The 20,274-nt window shown below is 41.9% G+C and overlaps 1 protein-coding gene across 1 annotated transcript; it reads left to right on the plus strand.

The window, feature by feature from the left end:
- Positions 1–169: 169 nt before the first annotated feature.
- Positions 170–20,149, plus strand: src (v-src avian sarcoma (Schmidt-Ruppin A-2) viral oncogene homolog). Its single transcript, XM_061272047.1, has 12 exons — positions 170–556; positions 10,362–10,619; positions 10,942–11,041; positions 13,363–13,461; positions 14,190–14,293; positions 16,146–16,295; positions 16,477–16,632; positions 16,778–16,957; positions 17,254–17,330; positions 17,620–17,773; positions 17,871–18,002; positions 18,187–20,149. The coding sequence occupies exons 2-12, from the start codon at positions 10,370–10,372 to the stop codon at positions 18,393–18,395; spliced, it is 1,611 nt and encodes a 536-aa protein (XP_061128031.1). The 5' UTR covers positions 170–556; positions 10,362–10,369; the 3' UTR covers positions 18,396–20,149.
- The last annotated feature ends 125 nt before the right edge of the window (positions 20,150–20,274 follow it).

The raw sequence follows: 20,274 nt of genomic DNA on the forward strand, positions 1-20,274 counted from the left end.
TTTCAAAATGTATTTTATTTTATCGCCATCATCGTAATTTGGCCTGCAGGATCTCTGCAGACCATCGTTAAACGCTATCAGGGGTTAATTCGTGTATGAGAGGGTCAACCAATCAATGCTCGCCGATCTGCTAAGGCCACGCCTCCTCTCCCCCTGCCTATGCCTCTGACACATCCCGGTGTTTTGAACGGAACTAACACTTCTTGGGCTGATACGGTCGCATATCCATGCATTAAAGCAACATTTTGTGGGGGACGTGTTTATTGTTCTTTTGCCGCGTGAACATGTTTGCACCAATTGGGAGCTTCCCCGCGGTATGACCTCGGATCACCGGCGTCCCCTTTTCGACTTTCAATCGTGGCACAGACGGAGTGTGGCTGTTATTGTTCGCCCACCCTCCACTCAGCCCCTCTTTAAAAAAAAAAGCAAAATTTGAGGAGGTAGGGCGTTTTGGGGTCTCTTTTTCACCCTTTTTCCTACGTGTACTTTAATGTTTTGACTTGAAGACGTGACCGGAACCAGGAGAGACCACCGCATACCTCCACGAGTGGGTTGGGTGAGTAAACTTGCGCTTGTCTTTTAACTGGCTCGTCACTGCGTCAAATAAAAAATAAATACGAAAACAATTTGCTACACTTAACAACCTGTTTAGATCTTATATGGACTATATTATACCAAACGTGATGCGTTCTATTTCTCATATACCACACACTGGATTGATTTCCACCATCCCCGCGCAGGGGGGTACTCGGTTGAGTTACGACGTTTCGGTGTTACGTAACGAATACGTCATCGTGCGTCACTTGGTGGCACGCTCAATCACCGCCGGACTTACTGGTTTTCCATGTGACAGTGGTATTGTATTTATTTATTCTAATGGGCTAGTATGTTTTAGTCCAGTTATTTACGTAAATTATCACATTGCTGCAAAACTACACTCTTCACTTGTGAGATTCAAAGAGTAAATGACGTATTTTGCATTAACACCTTTGTTTTTTTGTGGCTCACCTTTGTTTTTTGTGTGTGGCTTTTTTGTTAGGCTTTGTCCCAAAGATGGAACATGTTCAAAGCCGATATAAAAGAACAAGTTTAACTGACATAAGCAGAGTCAATTTAAAGTAGTAGTTTTATCCTGTATTAGGTTTGTTTTTATTTACTGTACATGCATGTTTGTATGGGAGTGGAGGGGGGTTCCCAAAATTGAGCAACTAGCGTTGGGATCTGCTTGAGTTTCATGTGAAACAACAAACCTTCCCTTTTCAATTCGGCCAATGTGTTGACCTCTGACATTGCAAATGGACAAAACTAAATCCCACAAACGCTTAACATATGTTCCCATTCAAACTCAAGTCTTTCTATTTTCTTTCCTCGGTGCGCTTTCTTTTTTAGACATTTTCATGCCTGGAAGTTTGGGAGAGGCTGCTTCAAATCATTCCTAGCACGTTTTTCCTTTCCCAAACCGTTCGTACAGAGTTGTCATGCGGCCACGATTAGTCTCTTCCATGAAGCGTGACTCCATGGTTAAAGTATTGCCTCGAATGTGGCGTTAATGGAAAACAAAGCGTTTTGCCCAGACATCGTTGGTGCAATGGTGCGCCCTGTAATTTGTGGAAGGGCGGTCCCGACAGTTGGCGTGCACGTCCTCAATGAGCCAACCTGGTTTAGTGACTTCGGAACGTCCAATGCATTTGAAAATCTTTCTGAAGTTGACCCGCCCTGAAAAGTCGGACTTGTTCTTCCCTCGGTAATCCTCTCGGAAATGTGAACCTTTTTTTTTTTTTTTTCTGTGACACGTATCAGAGAAGCATCAATACATTTTCAGTCATCATGCAAGCACGCGTCCATCTGCGTTTCAGTAGTGCATTAGACTAATCCCCACAGATTATGTTGGTAGTTATTTTTGTATTTTCTGACAGAATTAGGGATTTTTGGCAAAAGGAAAACAGCATGTCCCCAAATGTTGCATTGAGCGTTTCTCAATGTACTGTGAGATTCTTCCCCATTCACATATGTCAGTCTTTCCTAATGCTCCTTGGAATCCGATGAATGGCATGCAGCGAAAAGCCTCGAAAGGAGATCGGTGGGAAGGGGTTCTCGGGTCTGAAATTCCTGCTAATTGGCAGCATGGCTTTGGACTGGAGCCTTTTGTTCCGACTCCTCGCGGCTCGGCCTGCCCGTCAAAGTGATACGCTGGGCCTGGCTGGCATCAATGTGCCACTTGTTTCCGCAGCCATCCGGGCCCTGCGGCTACAGGACGAGTCACTTCCACTTTCAAAATTGCCTTTGTGGGCCTACTCAGAGAGGCAGAAACGAAATCATTTAGGGTTGGCCAGGCAGAGACTTGATCTAATGTTGGACGATGTCATATTGCACACCCTTGTCGGGACTATATTTACGTAACAAAACCATCAACCACACTGGACATGGACAGCTGCTGTTTTGGTTAGCAACTAGAGCTCCTTGAATGGGCCCAGCAATTAAATAGTAAACAATTTGAGGGAAGCGTTCATTAGTTGTAGTTCATAATGCACTCAGTGATTGGTTAAGCATGCTAATGAATGAATGAATAAATAAATACCAAATAAATAAGTGTGTGTGTGAAATTTATCTGATCATCTAAACTGAAACAATTCATGGCAGTCTTACAAATGAGTATTAAAATAAGCAATATAAAAACATACAATATTTACCAGTGATGATAGACTAATATAAGATTGCAATCAGAGAAATGTTTCACTGTTGAGGCTTACAATAGGCTTATTTCAGTATTGCAACAATTATCGTACCGTGACATCAAACCGTGTGCTTTGAATATCATTACATGATACTGATACCCCACCGGTAAGAATAAAATCTTTTAAGTAGAAAAAGCCTGATCAAAATGTAATCGCAATGGCGAAGTATGTTCAAATGAAAAGAAGCAGACGTAAAACGGGAAACGTGCAATATGTTCAAGTCAAGGTCAGTTTAAAGCGAGACTACTTTGCTGTTGTTTCCCCCTGTGGATTTAACGGTTCTGAAGTGAGCACACTGTAGCCGACAGCTTGCTGAGATCAACATTTGATCCTGCCAATGTCCCACTTTCCTTTTGATCAAATGAGGATTAATTGGCTCTGAGTTTGTGGAGGATATATTGTAAATGTTCTGATGTTATAAACTAGAGGAAGCTTGTTTGTTGGAGGAGAGAAGGCAGACCAACTCAAAACAGCTCGAAACACAATACTGTTTTTTTTCCCCAGTGCTTAATACGTCGATCTCGCTGTCTCACTAATGGGGAGCTTCTTTTTTTTTTCTGTGACGTTCTGTCCCAGTTTTGGTGCTACTTAGCGGCCGGTCATGGGGGTCACCAACAGCACCTGTTCACACCTCTCCCATCCACTCAAACCTGCTTCTGTTGATGTGTTGGTGGCCTACTTTTGTTGTTTATACAGATGTTTCTTCTTAGCGTTTTTCTTGTATTCACATGATTACTCCCACCATTTACAGGCCCGCTTGATTTCCATAAAAGCTGTCAATAGGCTTGTTTGGCGATTAGGAATTGTATGATGAATTGATGTATCAATTCTTGTATGGACTATAGGGGAACAAATCAGACACTTGTTCTGCAAATCGAGTCAACTTCAGGCTTGATTGCAAAGGTTGCGTTTCTCTTTCCCACTACCTGAATGCCACACCAAAAAGAAGACGGGCGATCCCAAACCACAGTCAAGTCAGTAGCTCTGGCATCAATTTGAATGGACTATTTGATAGATGTTTGATGGAGACAAACAGTGGAGGACTTGTGTCTATCCCAGCATCCCTGGCCACTTCCTGTCCCGCAGCGTTGGGAATGAGCCAGAGTGACAGAGGCCACTCATCTCCGCTCAATCCACCCTCTGTGGCAAAGCTATCACCTTGGTTCCCATCGCTCTGTGTGGCTTCGTGACAGGAAAAGGCGTGTTTAGCATGAAGAAAGATGCCTCTGTGTCGCTTTGTGGCAGCGCAGCTGGACAAGCTAGGTCAGGATGATGACATGTTCATGCATGAGGCTGTGCATCCGCCTTCACCCGTGCAGTGTTATGTAGTCTATGCTGACCGTTGGTACTCAATTTATTTGCGCATATGGAGTGCTGTTGGGTAGAGCAGAACATTTCTAAACTTAGATACAACTTAAATTGCTTTACTGTAAACTCCACCAAACTTCAAATCTCATTCTGTCTGCTGGTTTGAATATTGAAATGGAGACTTGCTAAAACAAAGGAACCGTTTAGAAGGCGATAAGGTGAAATCCCGTATGGAAATGAAGAAGGAGAACATGTACAGAAAAATAATAAGAATCGAATCCCCTTCTCGGTCCAAATTGTAGCTGGGAATGACGGGTCACAACTTGTTTTTGAGAAATCTTGACACGATTTTATCCCTCAGTTTTTCTCCAAATGATTTTTTGTAAACAGTACTGGTTGCATTTGCATAATATTGTAAGGCAAGAGGCTCAACCTTTTGTTTTTGCCTGCATTTTGTAAAACTGAGCAATATTCAATTCTGGTCTGGTACCTGGGAAATGTATATATGTTTGGTGAAAACTGAAGTCACTGAAGACAACAAACATCAGCTTTCTTTTTTTTAACACTAAATAGCATCGGGAGAAAAATAATGCAAAATCAGTAGAAATTTGTGAAGCGTCCATTCTTTTAAGACACATATGGACAAATAACACAAATAAATGACAGTGGCCCCAAACGTCAGTATTGTATCACACATGTTGACGATGAGCAGATCAGGCTTCAAACTTTCCTTGGTTCCTCTGCGGTCCCTCATCATAAACGGCTAACCTGCGTGGATCTCCACACACAGTGAGCTGACAGACACCATACCTGCTCTCTGTGCATTCCTGCCATGGGCCGTACGAGCAGGCGTTAAGTTTAAACTCGCCTCGGCATTCCTGAACGATGACTGTGCTTCATGTCGCTGCTGCACCATACTGGGGAATGTCACAGCACATGCACACCTGGCTCACATATCTGAACATGTTTGCAGTTTGGGTTGATCCAGCATGTTTGGACCCCCTCCCACCACACGTATAGCGTGTACCTGGGCTGAGGTCATGAAGGCATTTCCCCAAAATGAAATTACACTTAATAATGCCGCTTGCAAAGAGCATACATTTAAATAGCATTTCACTGCTCCCCCTTGCAAAAGCAAAAAATAACATTTTCTAAAATGGTCTGGATATGTTCTGAGCCTGAAATCCAAAATAATTTAATGTATGTCATACTTGGATTAAGAAGCGTGGGATGTGCGGGGGTGGGTTAAACCCATGAATTTGCAGTTGGTGCCAACAGTGTTTGTTGTTTGGAAGTGGACATAGAATTCTTCAGTAAGCTTTAAGACAGCTGCTGCTGCCACCAGCCCAACGATGTCATATGATTTGAAGGTCAGCTTAGTGGTGACGTTTGGCAAACAAAAGGTGGTTTGAACATAGTTCACTTGGAACAAAAAAAATCCACCCACATGACCATGGTCCTATAGTGGAAGCCCAAACACTGCCGGCTCCTGAGCGGCTGGAATGTGACTCAGGAATGTTTGTGCTCTGGCGATTGACGAAGGCACCACACTGAATGTAATTTGTGCAGGTGGTCTCACCTTCGTTCATTTTCCAGAAACTCATTCCTCATCACATGAGCTGGCATCATTCATCGGTGCTGCGTGTCGATTTGCGGAATGCTAGAATTTGCGTCCACGGCAACTGCAGGGATGTTCATTTGTGCTTGGAGCTGTAAATATTGACTTTACCTCCGGCCCAAGCCGGTATCGGTCCATGACGGGGTGGCACTGTTGGCTTTGTGGTTGGGACTCATGCTCAGGACTCAGCAAAATCTCCACCTCCAGTCGGGGCGTGTATTAAGAGTCTTTTAAGAGTCAAGCTGGCGCTTTAGTACTGTGGGCATTTATTTGTGCGAATTGTCCCACTATGATTGGCTTATTGGCCGAAGTGCGTCTGCTCCCACTACCTTAGGGTGACGCTATGGCTCTTTTCAGCCGCTTTGGTCAACCATGTGAAGTCTCAAAACAGTTTAGCATTTTTCAAAATACCGTTTTTTTCCATGTATAATGCGCCCCCATGTATAATACGCACCCTAAAAATGGCATGTCGATGCTGGAAAGAAGCCTGTACCCATGTATAATACGCACCCAAATTTTGACTCCTACTTAAGTCCGTAAACGTAAAATTATTTCAGAAAGAAGATCATCTTTGGTAACAACCGGATGTTATTCTGCCGGTCAGTATCACTGCGCATGCGCTAGCAAACTCGATAGCGAAGAAATGTAGTAATTGTAGTAATGACATAAAGTCGTTGCAAAATTTGTCTTAAAATGATGTGGTGGCCCGCATCTGGCCCCCGGCCCTTGAGTTTGACACCGATGCTTCAGAGTATTAGTCGCGTTTATTTTACGGAAACCAAGACCAATAAAAGTAACGTTTGGACTCGCACCCAAAATCCCTTTTCCCAAATCGTTGGTGCGTTTGGATACACAATACAATACATATGCTAACGTTAGCTTTGTCTGTTGCTGTTCCTTATCTTTGGATTCTGGATCACTAGTTTCAAGTGATGCCTTCTGTCTAGTTTGGTTTTTGTATTTACTCACTACTAATATTATAAATGAGTTGTGGCAACACAAGTAGTCACTGAGACAGCAGTGTGCAGTGATGAAAGAGCAATTGAATGTATCAGTAATTCTAACTATATACCCGTTTTCAGTCAGACCAACCCAATTATTCTCATTTTGAAAAGTATGTTAAAGTAGTGAATGCACAACCCGCTTGAAGAGGCTGTGTACCAAAAAGATCACTTGACACACACTACTTTACTTGGCGGCACAGGCGATAGCGAAAGCTGTTGGGTGTACTATCAATGTTAGTTGTGCAAACACAGCTGAGTTCAAGGAGGAGAATAAGCGAACACGCTGACATTTAACTTGGACCATTGCTAGGGTGCGTTCATTATTAGCTGAAACAGGATCGAGAGTTCTCGCAGCCATCAGACTGGTCTATCCAGTCTTGTCATTGCAAAGATAGTAGTGTTTGTTTGCAGGCCCCGATGGACGTCGTCACGGGGTTTAGCCAGTACGCTAAGGAAAAAGATGGTGACGATCAGAATGTAAACAAGAGCGTTTGGCTCATGTGGCAAATTGCTGGTGCTGACCCAGGAATGACCTGGTAGTGTTGTAATTACATGACGGAGGGTATTAAAAAATGAAGGAATGCATACAAGTGGGTTGACATAAGGATCACAAGCCACAGACGTTGTAATCTGTGAAGCCCCGTGACTCGGCCAGCTGTTTGCAGAGCACTGCCACGGAGAAACGGTGAAAAGGACCAGATGCGTCTCCCCTGGAAGCAACGATTCAAAGGCAAACGCGTCAGTTTGCATTTTGACCACAGGAACAAGCTGACAAACTGGTTTGTTGGTTTCACTTCGGCCAGTCCACCTATGACGTGTGCTTATGTAAATAAATGCGTTGAAACCAGAGTGTTATCTTCACTTCAACTGCCGGTTCATTTAACCATTAGAGGAAGCTCATTTGTTTGTTTGACTTAAAGCAAGAATGGGACTTCCATAACGGCTGCATCTCTGCGCTTCTGTTTTTTTTTTTTTCCCCCCGTTTCTTTTTGTTATGAGCCCAGTTTCTGTCAAATGAGCCTAAACTGTGACTGACATTTTAATTTGGATTATTTCTGCTATGTTAATAGTACAAAATAATTGGTGAGGAAATGTACTAAAAAATGTACTAGTGTTTATTTTCACATAAACGTGTAACTTTAGGCAGTACCCTAAAAAGAATAACAGGTTTTTGAGTAAATCATTTCTTTTTATATTGCTGTACAGTTAATCAGTATGTGCTGAAAACTGCATACTGCACAACCAAAACCAAAGCCACCAAATACCAAATGCTGTAAATTAATCAGTAATCAAAATTTGTGTTAAAAATGTTGTGTTTCAGTCTTCAATAAAGAAAGAAATAAAAAAAGTTGATGCTTGTTTTGGTTAATTTGGGCTTCGGTGATTTAACTGTCGCATTCAATGTTCAGGGTACCCGCAACGCTGGTAGAAATGAAGAATACTGTTGTGGTTTTTGTCTCAGCGCGCAAGCCTGAACTCGCCTCTTCACGAGTTTCACCATCTGTCAGTCTGACTTGACTTTGTTTCATCCTCACAGCGGGGAATATCTTCTCATCAAGTCTGCATACAAAATAAAAAAACATCTGAAGCAAGTTTGGCCAATTTTGACGTCCTGATAGATGAAACGAATGAGATGAAAAGAAAAATTGAAGAAGAGCCATGTCGTTTTCATCACTAAGATCAGACAAATATGAACTGATGATAAGGGCTGTGAATTTTCAACCGATGAGGATCACAACACTGCTCCTATTCTGATGACAGAAGAAGTTTTCCAGTCCCAGGTTAAGTAAAGCATTTGTACGGGAAGAGCCCCAGCAGCATGACTGCTTTTGGTATTCAACCAAAGTCCCTAAAGACTCCAAGGATTTGAAACTCTTTGCCAATCCGTATGCATAATTAAGCAAACCCCTCCCCAAGCAAGCAAGCACACGCCCCCGCCTTGCCACAGGGATTTTTATGCAGCCCAGCCTCCCTCTGTTGTAGAATCTATTAGCCCGAAATGAGGCTAACGTTATTAGCTAACACACATGCTTCCGTTCTGTCCAAACGCAATATTGCCCGTCTCCATTTATTTCCTGTTCCTGCATGCTTTTCAAAGCCAGGAAACCCTCAAGCGATTGGATCTTCTGCAGTCAACTGAAATGGCTTTGTTGGAAATGGAATATGAAAAAAAGACTACGTAGTCATATTCCCACTGGTCCCTAATGCATTCTGTGAATTTGGAGTTTTTCCTATAGAAAATAATAGAAATTGTAATGACATATTCCGTGAAGCAATTAGAAAACTTCTTTTAAGCAAGGCAAGTGTTTTATTGTTAAAATTGGTTCGCTTGAAAATGTTAGCGGGTTAGTGTGACGTAGTCTTGGTTAACATGTCGGCCTTTATGCTTACGTGGGTTTTCTTCAGATACTGCAGATTCCTTCCACATTCCAAAAACATGCATGTATGCACGACTCCGACTTCTGGTCATGGAGTACAAGCTCCTCTTGAGTGAGGCAGACATGGCAATGAAATGAAAACGATGCACGGAGTGCTCGGCAGGCTGAGCATCTTGGCGCTCCCTGTGGGCACTCTGACCCCTGCCAACTTGTCACTATAGCTCCCAAATCAGCCTTCTCTGAAAATTAGCTTTTCATAGCAGACCCCCTGTGGTTATATCCGTCAACCATAGCGCTGCTTTGGCTTAGTGTAATCATATTCCCACACTAAGCTGTGATTACAGCCCCGTCACGAGCGCTATATAAAGCATAATGGGAAGAAAAAAGATGCACTGATCCAAAACGGACCGTTGCTCCGCTGTCTGTTCTTCATATTAACCTTTCAAGTTATGCATTTATTAGCCAGCGTTATCTGTCGACTTTCACTCCAATAAATGAAACTGACTTTAGGGCATCATAATTCAGTGTTGTCGTTATTTCAGCCCACAAATTGAAAAACAGAAGCTTATACTGGAACGCATGTAATTCAATTTGTGGTCAACCTAATAAGTTGGCCTTGGTGAAGGTCTTTGTTGTACTGAGTGGTATTGTGGTTATTATTGTTTCCCCTGCAGTCTTGTAAATAATATAATCAATTATTTCAATTGATTCGATTCACTGCTTGTGTAACGGTTCACTCTGGCTTCCGTGTCGGAAGCAGTATACAATAAGCAGTAGAAAAAAATGGACGGATCATTTGAGTTGGTGAGTTGCATGTGCACACGTGTGTGTGTGTATGCGCATGCACTCACGTGTGTCAAATGTGAGGACCAGCAGCTGATGTTTGGTATGTAGCCAATGTCCTGTGTCCTCAGCCCCTCACTGGAACTTTGTTTTGGAACATACTCAAGTGTCAATTGAAGACTTTTGTCTTTTATGGCAAACAGGTTTTTGTTAGTGTTGTCTTTATGCAGCCCAGAAAATTGTCTGGAGTTTGTAGTTTTGGCATCTGATAAATTGATTTAATTATTTCGACACGAGGTAATCTTGTTCTTCCTCATGCTTCATAATTGTATGTTCTATATTGTAATTTGCACATCTATTTCTATGTCAAAGACTATTGAAAAATAAATATACTTCTGTTAAAATGGGTCACCACTTCAAAATATGGGTCCGGATGAGAAACTTTGATGGAGACAACTCATTATAATTGTATTGGATAGTGGCTACAATCATCACCTCATTTCCCCTCCATCTCCTGTCTTTCAATGCCCTCTAGTCCTCACAATGGGGGGATCCAAAAGTAAACCCAAAGAGGCAGCTCCACGCACCATCAGTCTCGATGCCCACCTCAGCTCCGGGGGAGGGCTTGGTGGCCACCACCTGAACTCCGTCCAGCAGTCCTTAACTCCCAGTCGGACTGTGGACGGCGGCCTTGGTGGCAACCACTCCATGAGTAATAAGGCCGAACTGGCCTTGTTCGGTGGCGTGGACAACAGTAGCCTCAACTCCTCTTTGAATAGAAACACACTATCAGGTGAGACACCTTTGCACAAAACTGCAGTCTCATTCTTTTGCTATCGATTAGTTAGTTCTTGATCGATCTTGAAACTCATGTTTCCATCGGAAATGATTACATTCAAACGTTCATATGGAAAAAGCTTAACATTATTTTAATTTTGAGAAGTATGGGCTACTCCTTTTGAAACATACATCATAAGGCCAAAGTAAAATCAAAATATGCAAGTTAATAAATGGCTGCTCGCTGAAGTGAATTATTTTGAGGTATGCTGACAATGTTAATTGCACATCCTCAGGAACTCCCGTCACGCACTCACAATCGTTTTCTCTCCACACAGGAGGTGTCACGACTTTTGTGGCATTGTATGACTACGAGTCTCGAACAGCTTCCGATCTATCATTCAGAAAGGGAGAACGTCTCCAGATAGTCAACAACACGTAAGGAATATTGATATTGTCACATTTTTGCCAATGTGGGTTTTTTTTTGGGAGGAGTTACATCTCCGAGGGCTTCGCAAAATAATATGTGACTGGAATCATCACAAAGTTGATTGCCAAGAAAATATTTCAGGTTATTTTAACATAACTTCTGATGATTTCACATTTGCTGGGAAGCTTCCTAATGTGGTCAAAAGAGGTTAGGGGGTTCTGGCTGTTTTTAATGGGGGTGGGGTTGCTTCATGAATCAATAGATGTTTAATGAACCTTGTGCTGCTTAGCCAATATGTGTTGACCTAGAAGGTGGCGCTAAGTACAATGGTGAATTATTGCTACATCTGTTCTCTTGAGAAAAAGACCTGGATCCGTATCTGGTCAAGTATGATAATGAACCAAGAGTTCTTAAGATCCTCATTCTCCTCCTCAGAGTATTCTTGTACTCAGTGACCTAGGAGGTTGTCACATTGAGAGTGTGTGGCCCTTGAAGCATGACAAGATTGATCAATATCCGATTGAAGGTTTTAGCATATTTGCTGCTATGCTTTTCTGCCGCTGCTTATAACTGTCGCTTCTCTTTCCGCCCTCAAACCCAAACCCCTTTGTCATCATTTCTCTTCTTCATCCATCACATTTTCCTAGGAGGAAAGTGAAATGCAGGTTTGTGAAGCTGCAATGGAATTATATTCAAGGGTGCTTTCACACAAGTGCCATTTATTCTGGATTAATTAAACTCAAGTACATTTTTCCCAAACCCAAGTGCAGACCAAGCAAACTGAACAATATACCATGCCAATTCAACGATTGCAAATTGCACTCAGTGAATTTCCACCTCATTCTTAACTCATTCACTGCCACTATAGACGTCAAAGTTCCACTTTTAAGTTGTGAATGGGTTCAAGTCAACAAGGAATAAAACTTGTGTATATTAGCGCTGTTTCACTCCCGAGTCGCCGATTGACAACTTTCTGTGTGAAAGCATCCTGAATGTGCTGCCTGCTGACGTGTTTGCTTGCATTACTCAACGTTTGCATTATAAATTTGTCCAAGCCACACTGGCCCCGCCCCTCGTCTCACGTTTGTCTGAGACTTTTCAGCACTTTTGATGTTCATTGCAGTGCTGCAAAGCTTCAGAGGCTGCTCCCTAATAATGATAAGCATACACACGCAATCCTGTCCCATTGTCATACCCACGTTTGCTCGTGTTCTCCTATTGTGTACAAATTAGGGATGGGCATTTAGAAAAATTTCCATCCATTTTTTCAATGATTTTTATGTTCATTGTTTAACTAATGCATTAGACCACCTGTAATGGAAACGGGGAAAACACATAACTAAGTGATTTAATGAAAACCTTTTCGAATAAAATAACGTCTCAATGTGATTGTGAAAAAAAATCTTAACTGAATTCACCTTTTTATAGCTATACAGGGTTTCAAAAATTGGTTCAGAAACTCAGTAAAACAAGTATAATTGTGTGCTTTACATTTTTTTGTAAAACAGTACATTTAAAAAGTCATTGCTAAAAACGTTTCGTAACTAGCTGTTTCTTGGGCTATGATTTTAATAAACACCTCTGAAATGATAAATTTATTATTCTAATTATTTTGGAGTAAATAATCTTCCCATTGTCGTTCCATAAATTAGTTCCGCAAATGCTATAGTTTAGTCATGCTTACAAGATTGATATTTAAGGTATGCTCTAGTTTTTTTTTTTTTTTTTTAAATATAAATATTGTCGTTTCCAATTTTACACTGATGGAAGCATGACTTAATAAACTAGTTAGATGTAGCTCATTCGATTGTGGCACTATTTATTTATTTTTTTCAAATTAGAAACTGGAAAAAATTTAGAGCGTCTCACTGGTGAGTTATTTTTAGAATAGTCCTGCGAGGTATTCATTTGGTCCTTGAGGGCTACCTCGTGCCAACCTGCACCATGCCGAGGCTTCTCCCCAACATGGTCGAAGCATAACAAATATTTCAAGCTGTGTACTAGCCATTACGGAAACAATGTTTAAAAGCATATTGTTTTCCTTCAACTATTTCTAAAACCATGTCTAGAAAATTGGTTATTGGTATTCCAGTACGATACACCTCAATTGCTTCTGCATGTTATGACCCAGCAACGTAAACCTGTTGATTTAAAAGAAATAGTAGTTTGATACATTTCCACACTGACAGAATACTGATCAAAGCTCTACTGTGTTTACCATGCCCATCCCTGCTAGTGCGCAATAATTTCCATTTGACCATCCCAAATATTCCCACTGTCCAAGTTGTGTGTGCTTTTGGACCTCATGTCACTTGTGTTGTCATTTCAGAGAGGGTGACTGGTGGCTGGCACGCTCCCTGGCCACCGGAGAGAGCGGATATATTCCCAGCAATTACGTTGCTCCGTCCGACTCCATCCAAGCAGAAGAGTAAAGCATTTTTCTCTTGGTTTTACCTTCACTTTTCTACTTCCTGCATGCCAACCTGGTTCTCATTAGCACTAAGGCATCTTTGTTAATAATTTACTAAATGGAAAGATGTTGACAAGCCTGGCTACTGACTAGCTTTGCTTATTATGAAGGATGGTCCTTGGACTTGGACCACATGACTGGAGTCACATCATCAAAAGTCAAACTAATTAGTCAATTATGACAAGCTCAGAACACGAACTTAAGAACCTTTTTTGTAATCTATGATTGAGTAATCATATCCTCCATACTTGCATGTCAAACTATTTCTTTTTGCAACTGCAATAATAAGGTACCGAGACTCCACCTACTAATGCAGCCCCCCTAAAGGGAGGGGGGGGGACTTTCAAAAAGAGAATAACTTTTTCTTTTTCTTTAACTTTTACTTTCTATCTGTGGAATTTGTCTGTACAATACGGTTCCTTCCTCCTTTCATTCTCACCAAGAGGGAATGATCAGTGTTGATATGCTTAACTAACCTTCTTAAACGTCTCCTTGTCTCACCTTTTGCCTTCCTTCTTCTGCAGTCATCTCTCACTGACTGCAGAGTCCAGGTAAGCGGCTCTTGTCATGGCATTGTGTGTGCATGCATGTTGCCTTCTTCTTATCTTTAACACCAACTCACTTCGGCCTTCACCAACCCACTCTTTTCCTGTGCTTTTTGTTTTTTCCCTCTTCGACCAAACCAGGTGGTATTTTGGCAAGATAACCCGCCGTGACTCGGAGAGACTGCTGCTCAGTTTGGAGAATAGAAGAGGAACATTCCTGGTGAGAGAAAGCGAAACCACCAAAGGTGAGTTTGCAATATGTGCAATTGAAACCGGAGGAATGTAACTCACAGTACAAACTAAACCTTAATACAGTAGAAGCTAAGGTCAAACACAGTCTGTTAGGATGCTTAACTGTACAGACATTTATAGATTGTATTTGACACTTAATAGCTTTAATATCAACACTAGTACAGATTGCAATTTTCAAGCGCTGTGTGTCTTGACCCCTGTCATAGTTTGCCCACCACCCAAAAATGTACGCCTCGTGGGTAATTTAAGACGTGACACTGGAGTGTAGGAGTGAACCCGCTTCACACATGTATTGGCCAACAGTCAAGAATTGGATAGGATTTCATGCCTTTCTCAGCGGTGGTCAGGAAGTAAAGTGACACCTCTCCCATAACCATTTTTTTTGTTGACAGCAGGTCCAGAAAATGTTTGTAATTGCTTTTATATTTGGATATCCAAACTGCCTACCCACCATTGAATTCACCCAACCAGTATTTTGTTTTTGGGAGGGGGGAACTGCCTATTTCTCCAAATGCGTCTTTAAACAAGCTGTTCCGATTTTGGCAGCTCTAAACTGGTCACCATGTTAATGCAAAGCTACAGTGAGTATAATACTTACATTGGCCAACCGAGCATCAGGGGGTTTCCTTGAGAACAGGCATTGTAAGGAAATTAGAATTTAAACCATAATTTCATTTGTAAGGACAAAAACAAAACACCAACCATTGAATTGTTGTAGCTCTTTATACAGCCGCATTATTTTTGATCTTTTCAGGTTTATGCGAATCCGCTTACATTCCATGAAACTTCTCTCCAGACATGTTTGAACAAGAAGGGTGATAAAGCTTTTTTTTTTCCCCTCAGCTGTGCGGGCCTAACTTGGGCAGATGGGATAAGGTCCGATGAGATGCCTGTAGGGCATGTTGAAAAAGATGCTTCCGATAGGCCGCATTCTCCCTTCGGGTTCAGCTGTTTATGTATGTGTGTGTCCTATTTCTGGTGATTAGGCCCTGCTTCAAATGAGAAACAGGGACAGTTTAGGGAAGTCAGAGGGGAAAAAGGAATGTGAGAAGGAGCAATGTGTAGGTCCTGGCTGGGTAAGCCAGACAGAATTAGGTCAGTGTGGAGATGAGGCCTATTTAACCACGGGCCATTATCGCCCACTTTATACATGTGAAGAAGGTGGGGGGCATTACCAGGGTCTGGGGGGGTGGGTTGTAATTCGAACGTTTCACTTGATTGAGATTGCTCTCTAGTGGTATAAACACCGCATTGCGTGTGATATTCACGGTGGACGCACACTATGGCTCTCTCAATTTCTTTCTGTCTCTATCTCTCTCTAGGATTATTTCTTTGGGGGGTGCTGAAGAATATGACAAGGTTTCCGCAAAACAAAGCCTTTTTTTTTCTCACAAACCTTACAAAAAAAATCTGCAAAAAAACCCTGATGAAGATTCCTATATGTTCCGGGGGATATGTGGAAATGTTGAAAAACATTCCCATAAAAATCTGAAAATTCCCAACGTTAATTATATGCACTGGCACCTGACGGGGTCCAAGCATAATTCAGGAGGGGGAGGCCAGTGACCCCCTCCCCTAGCTTTGCCAATGCCTCCCATACCACATCCACAATCATTTCTGAAGTACAAAGCGCACATAAAAAAGGCGCAACAGCCGCAACCAGTGATGTAATTTCCAAAATGGCTGACAAGAAAAGGCTTTAATACTTTATGACTGCCTGTCACCTAGTATGACATGGTGCAACAGCATCGCGTTGCTTCATTTAGCTGTTTTTACTCAAACGAGTGGAGGTGTTTGTAAATGTTATCAGTCTTGATATTTTTTGTGCCGTGTTTCTCTGCACAGGTGCCTATTGTTTATCTGTGCTGGACTACGACAACACCAAGGGGCTGAATGTGAAACACTACAAGATCAGGAAGTTGGACAGTGGCGGCTTTTACATCACATCCCGCACGCAGTTTAGCACTCTGCAGCTGCTTGTCAATCACTATCGTAGTAAGTCAGTTAGCATTATTGGATCCTCGTGACTTTTAATATTACATCGGTAGATATAGTGAAAATGTTCAACCAATCTTCATGATCAATTCTAATGGCATTCTGGTGTCACTTCCTGTGATGCCTGTGTATTTACCAGTGTGCCATCACTGACACTGTTTGTTGTCTCTTGTGTCTCCAGAGCACGCTGATGGGCTTTGCCACAGTCTGACAGACATTTGCCCAGTGCTGAAGCCTCAAACTCAGGGCTTATCCAAAGATGCCTGGGAGATCCCCAGAGAGTCCCTTCGTCTAGACCTCAAGCTTGGACAGGGCTGCTTTGGAGAGGTTTGGATGGGTAAGCATGGCTTTTCATCCAGCCCGATTTTACCATAGAACCAAAGACTATGAAAGAAATCTGGTAAATTAATGAATGACTTGACACTGTGGTCACAGTCCTATTTCTTTTTACGAGTTGGCTGCTTGAACTTGTCCTCTATCAGGAACATGGAACGGTACAACCCGAGTGGCAATCAAGACTCTGAAACCTGGTACTATGTCCCCGGAAGCCTTCCTGGAGGAGGCCCAGGTCATGAAGAAACTGAGGCACGAGAAGCTAGTCCAGCTTTACGCCGTGGTGTCAGAGGAGCCCATCTACATTGTCACAGAATACATGGGAAAAGGTTTGCATGGATTTTGGTTGATTAGTTATGCAATATCTCGTCACGCACAATAACACAGTTAGTTTTCTGCCTTCGTCTGATCTGTTTAGTTCCTGCTACGACAAAAACGCAATGGGCCTTGTCTGTAACTGACATTTATATAAGATTTATTGAGGTTTGGGCTTGTCTTGTAGAAACATTTTATTCTTCAGATTCAACATTTTGAATGACTGTTGCCAAAATGCTAACTTGTATACTACATGGGAACCTTAACCAGTGTTGTAATGCTATGTCACTTTCCGTGTACCTGTCTACAGGTAGCTTACTGGATTTCCTCAAAGGTGAAATGGGCAAGATGCTCCGACTCCCTCAGCTGGTTGACATGGCATCACAGGTCAGTGGAAATAATTTAGCTGTATCCTTATTTGTCTGTGTCCTTTGTCAGTTTCATTGTGTAAATGAATGTAAGTGTATGTCAGCCACAAATAGTTGTCACTTGGCTTTTTATGTCATTTTTGCACCAACATTCAAAGGAAAGACAATGTAATGGTCATGTGCCAAGTGACGGATAACAAATCGTACACAATTAGAGAATGCATGACGAGATACAATGTGGTCATCTACAACCGTACATTTGTAGGAGGACTGTTCTGATTTGGTATCTGGTTCTTCTTCTTGGTCAGATTGCTTCAGGGATGGCTTATGTGGAGAGGATGAACTACGTGCACAGAGACCTGAGAGCTGCCAACATCCTAGTGGGAGATAACCTGGTTTGTAAAGTGGCTGATTTTGGCCTGGCTCGCCTCATCGAGGATAACGAATACACAGCCAGACAAGGTCAGCAAGGATTCGACCTCCATCTTGAATCTCCACATTGGGGATACTGGCATTCATTTATTCATGTGAGCTATGGCTGTGTGAACTTGTTCCGCAGGAGCCAAGTTCCCCATCAAGTGGACGGCTCCCGAGGCGGCTCACTACGGCCGCTTCACTATTAAATCTGACGTTTGGTCATTCGGGATCCTGCTGACCGAACTGGCCACCAAAGGAAGAGTCCCATATCCAGGCAAGACATCTTTATTTAGGTTGTGTTTTTCCACTTTGCTCGTCTTAACAGTGGTACCACTGAGTTATGTTGGGAAAAAAAGCCCCACAGCTTAAAGCAATTGAAAGAGCAGACTGAGCCAGCAAAAGATTTCTCTCCTGTCATGTGTTCGAAAAGGTGCCAAATCTACCTCGCCCTCTTCCAGGTATGGTGAACCGGGAGGTTCTGGACCAGGTGGAGCGCGGTTACAGGATGCCGTGTCCAGCAGAGTGCCCGGAATCTATGCACGAGCTGATGCTGACATGCTGGAGGAAAGAGCCCGAGGAGAGACCCACCTTTGAGTACCTGCAGGGCTTCCTGGAGGATTATTTCACCTCCACTGAGCCTCAGTACCAGCCCGGAGAGAACTTGTGAGGCAGCGTGCACATGAAAAACATCAAACCGGCCTCAATGGCAGCAGCATTTCAGTCCAATCAGCAGCTACTTCAGGTCTTGTCCAAAGCGACTGCCTCGCAGACCGCAGAGGGATCCATTCAGGCTCTTTACTCATACACCAGTTTTTTTTGCATCACCCCGGATACTTGGCCTATTTTCTCAAGCTGCCTATGTTGACACAAAATAAACATTGCAAAGTGGCACTGAGATTGTTTTCCTCAAATCCCTGTTGAACACTGGCTTGTCGTCTTCCATTTTTAATTCTGATCAACAGACCGCCATCAGCGGGATGAGTTCAGTTGCGAAAAAGAAAAAATTGCTTTCTTAAACAATTTATTTTCGGGTGTGGCTGACACCCTGCGACTGGAGGCAAAGTCTGTCTCAATTTAGTTTAAACAAATGGCTACTGATAAAAGTTCATCTCAGGATGGAGAGGAGCAGAATTTTGCAGCAAAAACATTTGTGCCAATTACATTTTTTCTACTCTCGTCCACTGTGCAAAGGTACTAAACTGACTCTTTTCACATGATTAAAATGTACCAACTTCTAGCATTTGAATCAAAAACAGAAAAATATTCATTCACATTTCCCTATTTTTGAGACCTCCCCCTTCCATTTTGTGTGCTTTTCTAGCACAACCATACACTGTAACTAATGACCCTCATGATCATGTGTTTGTGCCTCCGCTTAGCTTGTCGGTAACCCTCCCAAACACGTCATGCATGGCAAATTATTTGGTTTCTTAATTAAATGTAAATATTATGACTGTTTATAATTTGTATATACAGCATACATCTATATCTTTATAATTTATTTCATTTTAAAAAATAACATTAGAGCGGCAAATCTGGGCCACACGGAAAAGAAAACATTAATTTCAAAAGAACAAAGACATAATCCGGTAGCTGCAAGAATGATTTTTTTTAACAAAATACATTTTAATATTGGAACGCATTCACAATGTTATGAGAAAAGTCAATCTTGAAGTAATGGTCTTAACATACGAGTCATATATTTTCTTGTAATACTGCAACATTATTGCTCATATTACAATTTTCTTCTCATAATATTACGACTATTCTTATGACATAGCATCTTTTCTGTAATTTGATTCCATTTTTCTTTTCACTGTGGCCATCCAATGCTCCTTCATACGTAATCTATAATCTTTGCTGAACTTTTCTGAATTATATTGCATCCGATGATATGCTTACTATGAAAACATTTTTGCGTTCCGCGTACGATTATTTACGCATGTATCCAGTGTCTGTGAAACCTTTATTGGTTGTTTTGGGAGACAAGAAAAAAAAAAAAAACACCTGTAGTGATCCACCAGCCGTACATGTTTACATGTTTATTATGTTGGCAGTCATTCTGTTGGAGCATGAGCAGGATGGTCGTCATTCAAAGGTACGCTCGATTGATGTAGCAACACAAAGATTGATTGCTTCGAGAAGGAAAAATGTTGAAATATAGTACATGCACAAAAAAGGGCCATATTGCAAGTATGCTGCCTTGTCAAAAAGCCAAGGACAGTTCACGTGGGATTCTGTTGGTCTTTACTTCGACTATGCAGATGTTTTTTTTATATATAAATTGGTGATTCCGCAGCAGTACATACTATTTTCTACAGTATTCAACAGGAATGATGAGATTATAGCTTTTTGATAACTCCTCCTGAATATTGTTCCGATTTTAGTAATTTGCTCGAATTAAAAAAGATAAACATTTTGTTTCCAGATTGATTTTTTTTGTGTGTGATTTGAGTGTAACGATTCCATTTACATCATGCACTGGAGATGTATAATATGCAGTGACGTGCGGTGAGGTTCATGACTCACAAATAAGATGAAAATTG

The sequence above is a fragment of the Syngnathus typhle genome, linkage group LG2 (genome assembly GCF_033458585.1).
Source record: "Syngnathus typhle isolate RoL2023-S1 ecotype Sweden linkage group LG2, RoL_Styp_1.0, whole genome shotgun sequence".
Lineage (NCBI taxonomy): Eukaryota > Metazoa > Chordata > Actinopteri > Syngnathiformes > Syngnathidae > Syngnathus > Syngnathus typhle.